The sequence below is a fragment of the Gorilla gorilla genome, chromosome 3 (assembly GCF_029281585.2).
Source record: "Gorilla gorilla gorilla isolate KB3781 chromosome 3, NHGRI_mGorGor1-v2.1_pri, whole genome shotgun sequence".
Classification (NCBI taxonomy): domain Eukaryota; kingdom Metazoa; phylum Chordata; class Mammalia; order Primates; family Hominidae; genus Gorilla; species Gorilla gorilla.
Window position 1 is genome coordinate 138,877,545 of NC_073227.2, and position 16,089 is coordinate 138,893,633.

The 16,089-nt window shown below is 38.6% G+C and overlaps 1 protein-coding gene and 1 long non-coding RNA gene across 8 annotated transcripts in view; one reads left to right on the plus strand and one right to left on the minus strand.

Annotated features, from left to right (window-relative positions):
• The first annotated feature begins 5,957 nt into the window (after positions 1 to 5,957).
• LOC129533234 (uncharacterized) lies at positions 5,958 to 15,411 on the plus strand. The gene is made up of 2 exons (XR_008679302.2): positions 5,958 to 8,808; positions 11,435 to 15,411. It is a non-coding gene; the product is annotated as an uncharacterized lncRNA (long non-coding RNA).
• Positions 9,674 to 16,089, minus strand: part of SEC24D (SEC24 homolog D, COPII coat complex component) — a 115,813-nt gene continuing 109,397 nt past the window's right edge. For all 7 annotated transcript variants that reach the window (XM_019025766.4, XM_055385505.2, XM_055385504.2 and 4 more), the window contains 2 exons: positions 15,407 to 15,496; positions 9,674 to 10,506 (listed from right to left, as the gene is read on the minus strand). In XM_019025766.4, coding sequence (XP_018881311.2) covers positions 10,366 to 10,506; positions 15,407 to 15,496 — 231 coding nt within the window. In that variant the 3' untranslated portion in view covers positions 9,674 to 10,365. The remainder of the gene's footprint in view (positions 10,507 to 15,406; positions 15,497 to 16,089) is intronic.

Sequence of the window (16,089 nt, forward strand, 5' to 3'; positions counted from 1 at the left end):
TGAGCCCTTATTTCCTATCTCCCTTATTCTGAGGCCAGGTCAGTGATATGCTATAGTTTCATTTAAGTTAATGAAGTATAAAGATGGGATACTTGGGAGCTATATTGTGCATCAGGGTGTCACAGCTGCTACTAGGAGTTACTCCTTTTCATGTCTTTTAAAATACTTTCTACCCATCTTAATTGCTAAATTATCTTTCAGTTAGTTACAGCGCTTAATTTAAAACCTGTACTGTTTTCATCCTGAATTTAGAACATAAGATTTAGCCTTTGAAGTATAGTTTCAGACTTTACTAATTTGTTTAATATAATCCTTATTAACATGACAAAATGAAAGCCCCGTTGGGACTTAGTCTAAACAGTAGTCTTTGATCTGAAAGTGTCTCATATTTTGTGATCTATTAGAAACATAAGCCTTTGCTTATGCAAAAGGTCTTTCTTAGAACAATCCTGTAATCTTAGGGTTCATGTGTGACTTTAGCATTATCCTCTCTTTGATGTTGGGTAATAGGGGCTGAACTTTTGCTGGGTTCTTGTGTATATATAGTCAGTTTTGAGGCCATAAATCTAGGACTTCTCAAAAGATTAGAACATCTATCCAGCAAACTGACTCCATTGAAGACTTCATTTCTGGAAATACCACATTGCTTCTGCTCTCAATAACTCTTACCATTTACTCGTATAAATATCGCTAGCTGTAATGCACAGAGAAAAACTACCTCATGCAATCTAGATAATTGGGACATCCTCTTCCAGTAAACCCTTTTTCCACTATTGGATAAAATATTAAAATGATCAGTTTGAGTGTATGTTAGAGTTCATATTTCTGTAACTAAAGGTGCTAATAAACTGAAATCAGATAAGGTAGGTTTTTCCAAAAATACTTCTAAATAATTGAGAACCTAGAAGTCAACAATGTAAAATGCATATGGGACTCTATATTAATAGAGAAGCAGGCCAAGAACTTTTTAATGGGATAATTGTCTTCTTTAGGCACATTGTTTGCATATTAACGACATGGAAATATTTTCACTCATTTACTTTCATCCATTTATCTGTGCTTTTTCTCACTTTGATGAGTTCTCTCAACTCCTTTCTAAGAAAAGCAGAGCAGAGCAGCATAGAGTGCCTTAGTAAATGGCCACTGACTCTTGGTCTCAGGCCATAGCGACTATAGAGAGAAGAGTGGGGCTGAAGACCTCATACCCTGGGTAAAGTGGACATCACTTGTCATCTCCAGCTAATTGTCACCACAGAGAGAAGAGGGTAAGTCTGAGATGTTCATGTGGCATTTCCCTACATTTTAGAGGTTGACAAAATAGTTTGTGATTTTTGCTTACATTTGCATTCATAGAACTAAAAAAAATTTAAATTAATTTGGCTAGCAAAATACTACATGCATATTTTCTTTTTTCTTTTTATTTTTTGAGACAGAGTCTCTGTTACCCAGGCTGGGGGGCAGTGGTGAGATCTTGGCTCACTACAACCTCCGCCTCCAGGGTTGAAGCGATTCTTCTGCCTCAGCCTCCTGAGTAGCTGGAATTACAGGTGCCCGCCACCACAGCTAATTGTAGTATTCTTAGTAGAGACAGGATTTCACCATGTTGGCCAGGCTGGTCTCGAACTCCCGACCTCAACTGATCCACCCACCTTGGCCTCCCAAAGTGTCAGGATTACAGGCGTGAGCCTCTGCGACTGGCCAACATGCATATTTAAATTATGCATGCATTATAGCTGTATACTGTGTGACCACATTTACTTAAAAAAGAGGAAAAAAGGTTACTTGCTTGAGACAGGAAACTATCACCTTTGAAAGCATATTAAGAAGTTGGCTTACTTTGGAACACACAGTAGACTGAAAATGTGAACTAATACTTTAAAATTGCCATATAATGATGTCATTGCAAGCCATTCATCTATCCAATGGGGGAAAATGTGGAGGTCTAGGCTTGTGTTGTCACAAAATACACCTTTTAGATAATCCTTACCTGTACAGATTTTTATAACTGTTGTTATCATAAGAGAATGGCTACATCATTATCCTGCCTTTTCTGTGTGTTTATTTTGTTGTTGTTTTTGAAAGCAGTGAACAAAACCTCAAAACACAATTTTGTTCAGATATATCCAGTTTAGTAGTTTATGCTGGTTAAATGATCAAAGTAATTGCTTAAATGTCTTGTGGAATTAGCTGTCACTTTATAGTTTATGTATTGTGGTGGGTACCTTAATAATAAAAAGATTTTTAAAGTAATAATGTTGCTCATAATTCATGAAAGCTACACGGGTAGTTGGGTTATTGTTTTGTCTAAGAAGCTAGGTTTATAGCATGGTAAATAAAAACTCAAGATTATAGCTTTCTTTTCTACTATTGAGCTCAATTAAAGGATAATGCATGATTAAAAACATATTTATAAAAATAATTCCAAAGCAAAATTTAGAAAAATGTAAACACAAATGTAAGCCCATCAGCCAACTAGCTCCTTGAATCTTAACTCCATATCCTTCCTCAGATGGTGCTGACAAGATAGTGGATCAGGATGGCACCAGCACCTCTTTGGGGACCTTTCCCAGTTCTGATTGCTTTCCTTTACCCTGATTCAAACAGAAAGCCTGCCTTTTCATCTGATACCTGCATTTGTCTACTCACCTAGTCCTGAGCTTTTACACCGCTGCTTGGGCTCTTATGACTTAGTTTTTGTCGTTAGCTTTAAAGGGCAGTGGTATGCTTTCTCAGCTTCTAATGTATGGCATATAATAAGTGCCCAATAAATAGTCCCTTTCCCTTGCTGCTTGCTTAATAATTGGAAATAACTCCCAGGAGATTTTTCATAACCTTCCCTTGTCAGCTCTTTTCCCTTCTGCTGATGCTTTCTTGCTGTGTAAGAGGACTGTTTTTCTAACAAAGACTTTTTCTCTGTCTCAAATAAAAGAACATTATCTTTGGGGATAAAGAAAACAAAGCAGTTTCCACTGAATTACCATTTATCAGAGGTCTTGAACAGAACTAACTTCCCCTGGTCTGACTTTAAAGGAACCTGACTCCTTCCTTAGAATGTAAGTTTTCAATTACTTCTCTGCCAAGGGCAACATGTTAAAATAAGGACAGTGATTTAACTACACCTGTGTCACCTTGTTTAATTATAGCCTAAGTGGAAAAAGTAGATTATATTTCTCTGGTGAATAATAGAGACAGTAGATTGCCTGAGTGAGGGGGGCGGACAGGATGGTGGAGGATGGGTGTGGGGTGGCACCCAGGAGTCTTAGGAAACTGCTGCTGGTCAGTAACAGTGGCCCTAGGGGAGAGAACCTCATGGGGAAAGAGCTCAGTGGCACGGAGCTCTACTGGGAAAGTAGCTCAGCCCAGACCACTCACTCATTTTCCCCAAGCATGGTGTGAAAGCAGAGAGCCCTGGACTTCACAAAGCCATGGGGCACTTTGACACTAGTCATCAGTGTGGATGAAAGAGAGTAAAGATTCCCTTTCAGTCCTGTGGGATAGAGATTCAGATTCAGTCAGGTTGATTTTAAAAACATGACATTTTTGCACACCAGAGTTTACAGTTGCAATTCATACCTGCTTGAAACTTCCCTAATTCATGAAGGTAACCTTTTTGACACATAGGCATATGAGGTGGGGTCCCTAAAACATTGATTGGGTAACATTAAACCCCATTGGGTATCCTAAAATGGTATTCTTCAAACATGAATAATGTGTGTTTAAACAGTTTTTCATGAACCCAAGGAATACCTCATATTGAAAAATACCAACAAAAAAACTAGAGTCTCGTTCTTCAGAAGGTCTTAAAATTGCAAATCTCATTGCAAAAGAGTTGTTTTTATAACTGGTAAGAGAATTTTTTCAACTTTTATTTTAAATTCAGGGGATACACATGCAGATTTTTTACCTGGGTATATTGTGTGATGCTGAGGTTTGGGGTCTGAATGATCGTCACTCAGGTACTGAGCACAGTACCCAAGTTTTTCTTTTTCTTTTCTTTTTTTTTTTGGTGGAGCAATCAGAACACATACAACATTTATTGATTAGGGTTTGCCATCTTATATGGGTGTGGTTTGTGGCACCCCCAAAACAATTATGATAGTAACATCCAAGATCACTGATCACACATCACCATGACAGACATCATAATAAACAAGTTTGAAATATTGTGATAATTACCAAAAGGTGACACAGAAACACAAAGTGAGCACACACTGTTGGATCAACAGTTTTTGAATCCTTGCCCCACTCCCTCCCTCCCACCTCAAATAGTCCTGTGTCTATTGTTGCCATTTTTATGGGTAGCAAATGTTTAGCTCCCACCTCAAATAGTCCCGTGTCTATTGTTGCCATTTTTGTGGGTAGCAAATGTTTAGCTCCCACTTATAAGAACATGTGGTATTTGGTTTTCTGTTCCTTTGTTAATTTGCTTAGGATAATGGCCTCCAGCTGCATCTATGTTGCTGCAAAGAACATGCTTTCATTCTTTTACATGGCTGTGAAGTATTCCATGGTGTATGTGTACCACATTTTCTTTATCCAGTCCACCATTGATGGGTACCTAGGTTGATTCCATGTCTTTGCTATTGTGAATAGTGCTGCTATGAACATGTGTCTTTTTGGTAGAATGATTTATTTTCCTTTGGGCATATACTCAGTAATAGGTTGAATGGTAATTCTGTAATATAATTTTTTAAAAAATTATCAAAGCCAGGCATGATACCCTGAAATCCTAGCTATTTGGGAGGCTGAGATGGAAGGATTACTTGAGCCTAGAAGCTGGAGACCAGCCTGGGTGACATAGTGAGACTTCATCTCAAATAATAAAAATGTGGAAAAATAAAATAAAAAAGCATTCCCTAAAAATTCTTACACAACTCGGCCGGGCGCAGTGGCTCACGCCTATAATCCTAGCACTTTGGGAGGCTGAGGCGGGCAGATTGCCTGAGCTTAGGAGTTCGAGACCAGCCTGGGCAACAATGGTGAAACCCGGTCTCTACTAAAATACAAAAAATTAGCCGGGTGTGGCGGCATGCACCTGTAGTCCCAGCTACTTGGGAGGCTGAGGCAGGAGAATCGCTTGAACCTGGGAGGTGGAGGTTGCAGTGAGCCGAGATCGCGCCACTGCACTCCAGCCTGGGCAACAGAGCAAGACTCCGTCTCCAAAAAAAGAAAATTCTTACACAACTCATGTATTCTTGAGACTGCATCTGTAATCCACTTATAGTTTCCTTAATGAAACACTAGTAATTTGTCTCCCCAAATTGACTTTGTTCTTTATGTGATTCAAAACTAGATTCTCATGTATTAAGTTTGGATAACAATGGCTCTGGAAATGTTTATGAGGGTACATTTTGGAAATCGAGGGAGTTTAGCCTGCACAAGAAACATGATGGGGATATGTCTTTGAACTATCTGAAAACTGCTATTCATTGGAGGAGGAATTCACCTTGGGAGGCTGAGGCAGGAGGATTGCTTGAGCCCAGGAGTTTGTGACCAGCATGGGAAACATGGTGAAACCACATCTCTACAAAAAATTAGCCAGGCACATGCCTGTAGTCCCAGATACTCAGGAGGCCAAGGCAGGAGGATCACTTGAACCCAGGAGGTTGAGGCTGCAGTGAGTCATGATCTTGCCACTGCACTCCAGCCTGAGCAACAAACTGAGACCCTGTCTCAAAAAAAAACAACAAAAAAAGTGATGAGAAGATTACTTTCCCAAACAACCATTTATGAACAGTTCTGTTAGAAAATTATATTTGGTGGACTTTCCCTAAAACTTCTCTTTTTGGTACAAGTACTCGCTTGTCTTTTGAGGCCAAAGGTAGATTGAGATCATACCTGCTTTCATTCCACACTAATGATTCATAATGGCAAACTCCCTAAGTTCTTTTTCTAACATGTATTGTTTCCAAGAACGATATCCTGCATATGCATTTGTTTTTTGGACACAAGTCTAGATGATTCTTAATTATTCTCAGTCTACTACCATTATGTTAGACTTTTAGAAGTGAACCTTCTAGGAAAGTTGCCATTTGGTAACCTCAAAGATGTGCCTTCAAAAAGTGAGTGAACTCATTTCTTTTTTTTAAATAATGGTTCCTTAACATTTGAAATACAAGTTCTTGTCTTTGGTTTATATATTATTGAGGTTTTGGTTTTTAGCATTTAAAGTAGTTTAAGCTGCAAATTTCTCATATGGCAAATTTATTCTAATCTCTGAAACCATCTGTTAATTGGAATTTCTATAGCATTTAAAGAGCTTGATTTGGAGGATGTCAATTACAATACTGGTGGCATAGTAGCAAATCCTATTAGGAGTCAGATTAGTCCTAGTTTTTATGATCCTTAGCAAGTTTAGTAAAAAACCTAATAAAACAATAACAGCAATGAATACTTAAATAGCAGCACTATGTGTCAGACACTGTTCGAGGCCCTTTATAAACTTTAATTCTTGAAAAAACTGGAGGAAACAGACACAGAAAATTTTCTAACTTGCCCTGGATCACACAGCTAGTGGTGGAACTAGTATAGAAACCCATGTCGCTGGGTCCAGAGCGACATGGGTCTGAGCCATTGTGCTCCACCAGCTCTTCCAGTCTGGGGATGGGGAGCACCGTTTCAGAGCAGCACTTACACCATTTTTGGCAAGTGGTCATTCAGGACTCACTGGAGCATTTCCATTACATATTGGGTTTCTTCTACCATGAAAGCTAACCTCACCATTTATATTATATTCCCTCTGTTTTCCAAGGGTCTTGCTCTTTTGAATATTTTTTCTCTGTCTTCAATCTTCAACATTCTTTGTAGTACAGTATTGTCACTATATATTTTTTCCACTTAATACTGGCTTCTTTCCACCAGCATTTGAATGGCAAATCCCTTAAAATTTAAAATTTAAAAAAATTTTAAAATTTAAAAAATCCTCCCTTCTGTGATCCACCCGCTCGTCGCCTCTTGAGTTGCCTCCATTCTGCCTCCCCTTCTTCAACCTGTTCTAATCTAGCCTTTAGCCTTACTGATTTAGAGAAACTGCTCTTCACCAAAGTCACCCATGACCTTTTACTAATCCCAACAAACATTTTTGTCTTTGTCTTTTGGAAGCCTGTAACTTGGCTGCCCACTCTCTTCATGCACCCCCTCTTTTACCTTGAGGTTTGTGACATCTTCTAGCCAAGTTCCCTTCCTACCCCTCTGGCCCTTCCCAGTTTCAAGGTTTCTAGTGACTCTCTGCCCTAGGGATTTGCTTCCTTCCCACTCTACAGAGTCAGCCTAAGTTTTTTCAGCCACTTGTGTGGCTTCCTTTTCTTGATATACATGTAGATGGCTTGCAAATCTTTAGCTTACAGCTCTGCTGAGCTTCACACCCATATTTTTAGGTCTTATAGTTTATCTCACTTGGATAGCTTGCAAGCTACCTTAGATATGTACAATCTGAACTATACCCTTTACATACACAGACATACACAAGCTGTTTTTATTTCTGTTTCCTCTCAGAGAATCATCTGTCTACCCAGTTGCTCAAAACAAATCGTTTTCTGACACTTTCTCTTCCCTTACATCACCTCTCCCCCAATTCCCCCACCCCCAACTAAATACCATTATTTTAATTCAGGCCATCGTGAACTCAAATGAACTATTCTGATAGCCTCCTAAATGGTCTGCTGCAAGTTACATCACCTTACAACCCCAAAGTGATCTTTCTAGAGTGATCCTGTTGCTCCTGCTTAAATTACTTTGAAGGTCTTCACTTTGTCATTAGGATAAAGTCCAAACTCTTCCTTGGCTAAGTCTCACTCTACTTGCTTCTCCAACTTTATCTTTTACAACTTTGTCTCTCCTTGATAGTTCCAGTCAAGTTTAAGTTCTTTAGTTTACTGAAAGGGTGATGTGTGCCCTCTCCACTCTGAGCCTTCATGCTTATTTTCTCTTCTGCTGGCATATTTACCAATACTGCCAATTACCTGGCAAATGTTTACAATTTTTCAGGTCTCATCTTCAATGTAACTTCCTCTGGAAAATCTTTACTGACTACACCTTGCCCCCCAGCTAGACCAGGTCAGATATCCCTGCTGTGTGCTTACTGTAGCATTTCATGGCATTTCTGAAACTTTCCTGTAATTGTAGAGATGGCAGGGACTTTGCTTGTGCTGTTCACTGTTGTCTCTCCAATATAGCGCCTAGTGTTTGGCACCTAGAAAATGTGCAGTCAGTATTTGTTAAATGAGAAGATACTACTTCCAATGGCATATTCTTTGAGCACCTAATTATTTAGAAGTTTCTTGTGTTAAGTGGAACTTTGTAACTTCTTTTTTTTTGGAGTCTAGCTCTGTCTTCCAGGCTGGAGTGCGATGGTGCGATCTCAGCTCACTGCAACCTCTGCCTCCCGGGTTCAAGCAATTCTCCTGCCTCAGCCTCCCAAGTAGCTGGGATTACAGGTGCCTGCCATCACGCCCAGCTAATTTTTTGTATTTTCAGTAGAGACGGGGGTTTCACCATGTTGGCCAGGCTGGTCTCAAACTCCTGACCTCAAGTGATCCACCCGCCTCGGCCACCCAAAGTGCTGGTATTACAGGCGTGAGCCACCGCACCCAGCCTGTCACTTCTATTTAATGATTCTGGTTCTATACCCTAAGGAACACAAAGAACAAATCATTAGACAGCCTTCAAATGAACAAAGGAATGTGCTCTGTGCTTCTATTTCACATAGGGCACGGTGCCTAGAATTGAACAAGCGCCTAGGTGTGGCCTGACCTCAGAGTGGAGTGGAACCATCACTATGCTCATTTGACAGCCTATCCTAGTAATAAGGTAGATTGACATCATATCTGCTTTCATTCCACTAGTGATTCATAACGGCAAACTCCCTAAGTTCTTTTTCTAACATGTGTTGTTTCCAAGAATGATCTCCTGCATATGCATTTGTTTTTTGGACACAAGTCTAGGAGCTTACATTTCTTCTTGTTAAACAACAACTCATCCAAGTTGATGATGTTAAACTCATCCAAGTTGATGATGTTAAACTCATCCAAGTTGATGTTGAAGCAACATGCCAGTTGGCTAACATGGGGGGGATTTTAGTTCTGTCACTGTATTTGTTTTTCTACCTACTTCATGACATCTAATTTATAAATAAATCTTACTAGCCATATAATCGGAGACAAGGAACTTAAGCCTGTTTCTTCATGTGTAAATGGGGCTGATAACAGGATCAGGGTTGCTGTGAAGAATACATGTGCATATGTTCCCAGAAAACATAGTGCAGTTCTTGGGACACGATATGTACTCAATATATGTTAGCTATTATTATTCATATAATTGATAACAAAGTTGAATAGGGCAGGTAGAGGCAGATGCCTTTGTGACATCACTCAAAATCATGCTTCTAGATTTAGACATATTCATTAATAATGGTTTCATGTCACCCATTTCTATTTATTTTGCCCACAAAAACATTTTAGAGAACTTTGAAATGCCTTTCTCAAGTATAATATGATGTTTCTTGGATTTATTGCCTAGTACTCCTCAACCCTCAAAAAAAAGAGAAAATTTTGTTTTCCTGATTTGTTCTTAGTGAGCTACCCAAACAACTTTTTGCCAAGACTTTTTGAATACTACCCTTATTTCTTTTTAAGACCTAAAAATACATAATAAATAAATAAATAGATCTACCTACTAAGATTATACGAAGTGATTTATTGATACTGGTTAAGATCCATTATATACAGGTAGAAACTTTCAAAATTGTACAAAGAACCATTAAGCATATTGATAAAGACAGTTTTACAGACAAAACAACTGGAAAATAGTTTTAACATACACAATATATAATTATGAAAAAAATGTAGAACACATATTGTTCTACCAGATAAATCCCAAGGTTATTAAAAGTCTGCTATGCAAACCTTAAGTTGAAAAATGTGTTCAATGGAGTTACATGGTTTTAGAAAATTAAGTATAATGTAAAAATTAAGCTTTTTTTTCTCATTGCAATTGGGAGAGGAACTGAGACAACTTTTTACCCCAAATCTATACAGTTTGAAAAATAATTTATATGTCTAGCATAAAGAAAATTGAGAATGTTTATGGTTCTGTAAACTTTGCCTTTTATGAAATGCAAACCACATCAGTTTTAAAAATTAGAAACTGTGCAATCAGAAACAGATTGTTCCCTTTATGGTACAATTGTACCTTAATTGGCTTTATACCTGAGCACCAAAGCTGAAGTTCTAAATGCCGTCTCTTCCTGGAAAGTTATTCTGAAAATGAGCAAGAAATCAAAACTAGCCTATTATCATCTAGAAAATTAGGCACCAAGAAGGAGATTATCTCCTTAGAAATGCAACATCAATGACAGAGAAGTTTCAATTAATTAAGCAGCTGACAGATCTCCTTGTGAACACAACAAAGGAAATCCACATAAGAAGAGCCTCCGTAAAGTCCTTTGTCTTCTACCAGGAACTGTCGGAAAACCATTTCTGGTTGTTCTCGCTGCTTTACGATTGTGAGCTAGGAAAAAAAAAACAAAACAGTAACAGCCCCTGGTTATAAACATTATTTGAAAATGGGTCAATTTTGTCTATTTCAATTTTGGCAAACATTATTGAATGTCCATTATGTGTGAGGCTATGGAGGATGATGGGAAAGTGCCTGATATCTAGAGTGGAAAGAGGCATGGACCCCGAAACCCCAAAACCTAAGACATACAATTTTAAGTGGCAAAAATGAAACCTAAGCAGAGTGTTATGGGAAAGGCTTCACAGTGATAGTAACTGTCCCCTGAGCCTTAAATGATAGGGGTAGGGCTAGAAAGTGTTCCATACTGGAATACATGTGCCATGTACCAGAGATACAATTATGGCTGGCATGTAAATTATCACAGGCTTCTAAAAGGGACAAATTATCATCATAATGAGTTTGGGTTTCTATAGGAAATGTGATCCAGTGAAGGTGCAGAAGAATGAAATGAGACAGTTAAGTGGCAGCAGTATGTACAATACATTCGTGAGATGAGGGACACTAGATAGGAAGTGGTTTGAAGTGTCTGGGTGGGAGATGATCAGGTTCTGAATTAGAGCAGTGGAGGTGGAAAGGGGGTAGATTGGAGATGCTAGAGAGGTTAACACACAGGGAAAACAGGGAGAACTGTCCTTTGCTCATCACGATTCTCTAGACCTGTGCTGTCCAGTACAACAGCCAGACACACATACTATTGAGCATTTAAAATGTGGCTCATCCAAATTGAGATGTGCTGTAAATATAAGATTTCTATATTTTCTATATAAGATTCTAAAAAAAAATAGATTTCTAGACAGTATGAAAAATAAAATATAAAAATATCTCAATAATTGATTATACAGATTACATATAGAAATTACATTTTAGATATACTGGGTTAAATTAATTATTTAAATGAATTTTTTCTTTTTAAATGCAGTCATCAGAAAACATAGAATTGCATATTCATTTGCACTACTGGAGAGTGCCGCTCTAAGAAGAAACCCACAGGGAAGAAGCCCAGAAGAGAGGCAGTTTTGTCATGAACACTTTGAGCCCTTCTTTCTACACCTGTATTCCTACTTGAGGAAGTCAAGGTAGATGATCTGAATTGTCATAATTTCATATTTATTGCGCCACAAGTGGGGTTAACTGAGCCATACATGCACAACAATGCCTCTCCACCTGCCTCCTATGTAATTAAGAGGAGCGAGGGTATTTCTCACTTCTTCCTCTCAGGAGGTAAACCCACCAGAAAGGCCTGCAATAGGGAAGCACATGCAGTTAGCCGCTTCACCAGCTGCAGCAGGGAAGGTATGTGCAATTTTGGCTAGGAGGGCAGGGCCCTCCCTACTTTTGCATTCTATGCTTTTTAGTTATCAAGCAGAGAGTAACTCTGTCAACACCACTTGCTTTTTTCCTTTATAACGTTTTGGCCTGGATCCAAGTCTGTTAGGTTTTAAGTTGCCCCGACCTAGTAAAAATAATAATATATAAGAACAACTGCTGTTGCCACAACTCAGCTAATTCCATGTGGATACAGATATGTGTGATGCCTTGGCTTTTGGGTGTCAGCTCTAGGTACTGGGAGTTGGCACTGGAATAGGTGTGTGCATAGGCAGATTCCACTCCTACATGAGGAAGCAAAACTAACCCTTAATGAGATTTCTCCAAAGAAGTTTAAGATTTGCCTCCTGATGAACCTGAAGTCAGGATTCTTTTCATTTTATGTTTTATCCACCCTCTCCCACATGCCACTACAACTTTACTATTGTCCATGATCGGTAGGGGCAGTGTGGGTCTAGCCTCTGACACAATTCAGACTGAGGCTGGGCAGGATAAGACATTGAAGGAGGAAAGACTTGAAGTTCCAATTTCTTTAGAATTTACTTTCTTTATGGAAATTAATGGAAAGAAGGTCAGGTTGCTCATCTGAGGTATTTTCTATTGCTGCCATTCACTTGGGTTTTCTTTTTTGTTTTTGTGTGGTGCTCATTGTACAACCTCCTCTGACAAAAGTGTCTCACTATGAGCTGAGGTGGTAAGTAGAACAGGGAATGAATTTCAGCCTTGGGAGAAACTTAGCTTTAAGCTACAGTGATTAATATCCTAGCCTACCATTTGATTATCTACAGGTGTCAGGATGACACAGAAAGTATAGTGGAAGGTCTCAGGGGAGTGGAGTCATGGAAGTGGTATTGGCCTGTCTTGACACAGTGATGGTCGTCTCTTCAAGGGGCACACCCACACCAATAAAAGGAAAGCATACTGGTATGGATTGGTAGATCCGTCTTTATTTCCCCGCTTTACATTTCTAAAGGGAGGGGAATGGCCCTATAGAGTAGGAAGAGAACATTAAAATAATCACTGCTTGTCACCTCCTTGCTTCTTGTGTGCCTTCTCCAAGGGAAGACTGGCTAACTCTGAATGTGACATTCTCTGGGTCACCTTACCAGAGGTCTTAAAGAATTAATGTGCTTCAAAAGCCAATCTCATCTTTCATTGGCTGACTCACAGGGAATCGCTAAAGCATGGGAGTGATTAGGAAGGCCCAGGTAGAACATGTTGAGCGAGAAGAGAGCCATGATACAACCCTCGGGGAATACCAACTCTTAAGTGGCAGATGAATGAAGAGAAGCCTATGAAAAAGAGTCACTGAGGAAGAAGAATCAGGAGCAGGGGATGTTTTGAAAACTGACAGGAGAGAATTTGAGGAAGTAGTCAACCTTGTAAATGCATAAAAGGATTGAGAATCAATTGTCTTTAGCAATTTGGCAGTTTACAGAGAAGTGGAGAGATGAGAAGAAGGAAAGAGCAGTTAATATAGACTTTTTCAAGGAGCTTGGTTGTAGAATGTTTGGTATATTGCTGGTGTTCAATAAATATTTGTAGAATGAATGAGGAAAGGGAAGCAGAATCTTGGAGAAGTGGCAGCTTCTATGAAGGTAGATTTGAACAGCTTGTAAACTGGAAAAGGGCCAATGGGAAAGGAATAATCTAGAAAATACAAGTGGAAGGAGAGAGAATAAAAAACATTTGGAGCACAGAGAACTGTGCAGGGCAGGACTAGAATTTCTCAGGAAGGCACTTGGTTTCGGTCATCTGTAGATATACTGTGGTAGAAATCTTTTTTTGTTGTTCCCCACATATATGAGAATAATCTGACAATAAGGTCTAAGAGGACTGTTTTTGAAAAAGTAATTAGCATAACCTGGAAGGTAGCAGTTCCTTCTAGATTTGATTTTGTTACTCTTGATCCTTCCATACCAACTCTTTTCTCCTACCTAATCTTAACCCTTTAAAAGTATGTTTTCATTTCCTTTGTTTAGTCAGTTTTCAAGTGTCAGAGAAAGGGTGGAATGCTAAGTGCACTGGGACTAAGCAGCTAGTACAAGCCCTGTATCTGCTATGATCCAGTTGTGAGACCCGGACCAAGCTAGTGAGCTCCTTTGAGCCTCACTTTCATGTCTGTGATGTGCAGCTACAGGAAGCCAGGTATCTCCCAGATTCCTTTCAACTCTGACATCTGTAGATTTTAGATATTTCTAATTCTTTATAGAGATAGCACTCTATGAACAGATGGATACATTTGCAGGTAGTACATAAGAAAATCTGATTCTTTAAGTATTCAAGCTAAAATTGTTTTATCACACAGGTGCTTAATATTTTATTCACATATAATATTTGAAGCTCACCCCCAGATGGTTTTGTAACCAAAGCTGACATAACTTTGATAAGAGGTTGGAACAGGTGGGAGAAAGCAGAGGAAAGTTTAATGTTTTTCCCTGAAGGAGGAACTGCTGAGCACAAGGATGATCTCCATGCTTAGTCTTGCCTCTTCTCTGCAAATGCCCAGTTGGAGGGATGCAGTTGCTGCAGCTGGGATGAAGGTGAATCATTATTGCTGTGCATTCTAAATACCAGTGGCTTTCAATTTGCATTTCATAAGACTCAAGATTTGGTTACATGTTTCTAGGGCGTTCAGAGAAAAAGCCCTAGAAAAACGTGTAACCAAATCTTAAGAGAATGTGTTTAGTTTGAGCCTTGTCTGTCATCTCTAGGTCCTGCCCTTAAACTGAACCATAGGTGCTGTGTGGTGTGAAAACTGTTCTAGAAAAGTTGTGTATTCATCCAGATGTCATTAGTTCAATTTACCTAAGCTCTACCTAAAGTTGATGTTTGCATGCATGAGTTACTTTCACAGTTACGAATGTTGGTTCAGATTGACATCACATTTACATTTCAGGAGACAACTGGCCCCATAAATACCCTGGCACTTGTAGACACGTGCCTCCAGCTGAGTGTCTTATAGCTCTTCAGTAAGCAGTGTTACACAGCACATCATCATCATCTATACATTCTAGATCCCAGGAGACTCTAATATTGAGCTTGGGAAGGAAAACAAGTAAGTATCTGGAACGTGGCAACAACATATAATTTTCTTGGGTTCTAGACATATTAAAATTTTTTACTCAAACTCAGAAAAGGCTAGAAGGGCTTGGAAGGACAAGAATAACAAAACTTTTCAGAGATTATAAATTAAACATTGTAATAAATCAAATTTTACAAATGTTCTAAATGATACTTTTAGAATTAAGTAATTTTAGGCACCAGAAGAAAAGTCATTTCAAAGTCTGTTAATGGTACCAATTGCTATTAAATCATGAAGTTAATACTGACTTAAGATACCCCATAGTTAACCCATGGTAATAGCCATTTATGTTTGTGACTGATAAGTAGGTAGATATACTTAGAGGTTAATGTGAGGTTTTTTTAACTTTTATTTTAGATTTGTGATGGTGTGAGTTTTTAAAATCAAAGATCACGTCATAAAAATATAGGGTGTGCATTTTAAGTCTTTAATGAAATTTTTAACATTTGAATAAAGGGAAAAATAAAATTGCTTTCTTACCTTCATTGAATATGGCCTCTTTTGTTGGATAATACCCATTACCATTCTGAGTTGTTGAGAGTATGGGTTTACCACTTCAGGCAGCAATGTCTTAGATTTAAGAAAATCAAAGTTTTAGTACAGTTTATAACGTTTAGATAGAAGTAGCAATATGAGATTATCATAATGTTAAAAACATCCTTCTAAAACCATGTACTTGAACATTGGTGTAGTTCATTACCTGAAAACCAAAACTGTGGGGAAAATGCACTAAAAATTATTGGCACCCATTCCCATAATTGACAGACGACAATTATTTCTGTCTTTTGAAAAAAACTCTTCCTCTGGAATTTGACACACGTACATCACTGAAATGACACAGCAGAGATGTAGTCAGCCCTCTATATCCATGGGTTCTGCATCCATGGATTCAGCCAACCACAGACAAAAATATTATTTGTAAAAAATGCATCTGTACTGAAAAGGCATGGATTTTGGGTTTTTTTGTCATTATTCTGTAAACAATATAGTTTAACAACTATTTACATAGCATTTTATATTGTATTAGGTGTTATAAGTAATCTTTTTTTTTTTTTTTTTTTGATAGAGAGAGGGTCTCACTGTGTTGCCCAGGCTGGTCTTGAACGCCTGCACTCAAGCAATCCTCCCACTTCAGCCTCCCAAAGTGCTGGGATTATAGGTGT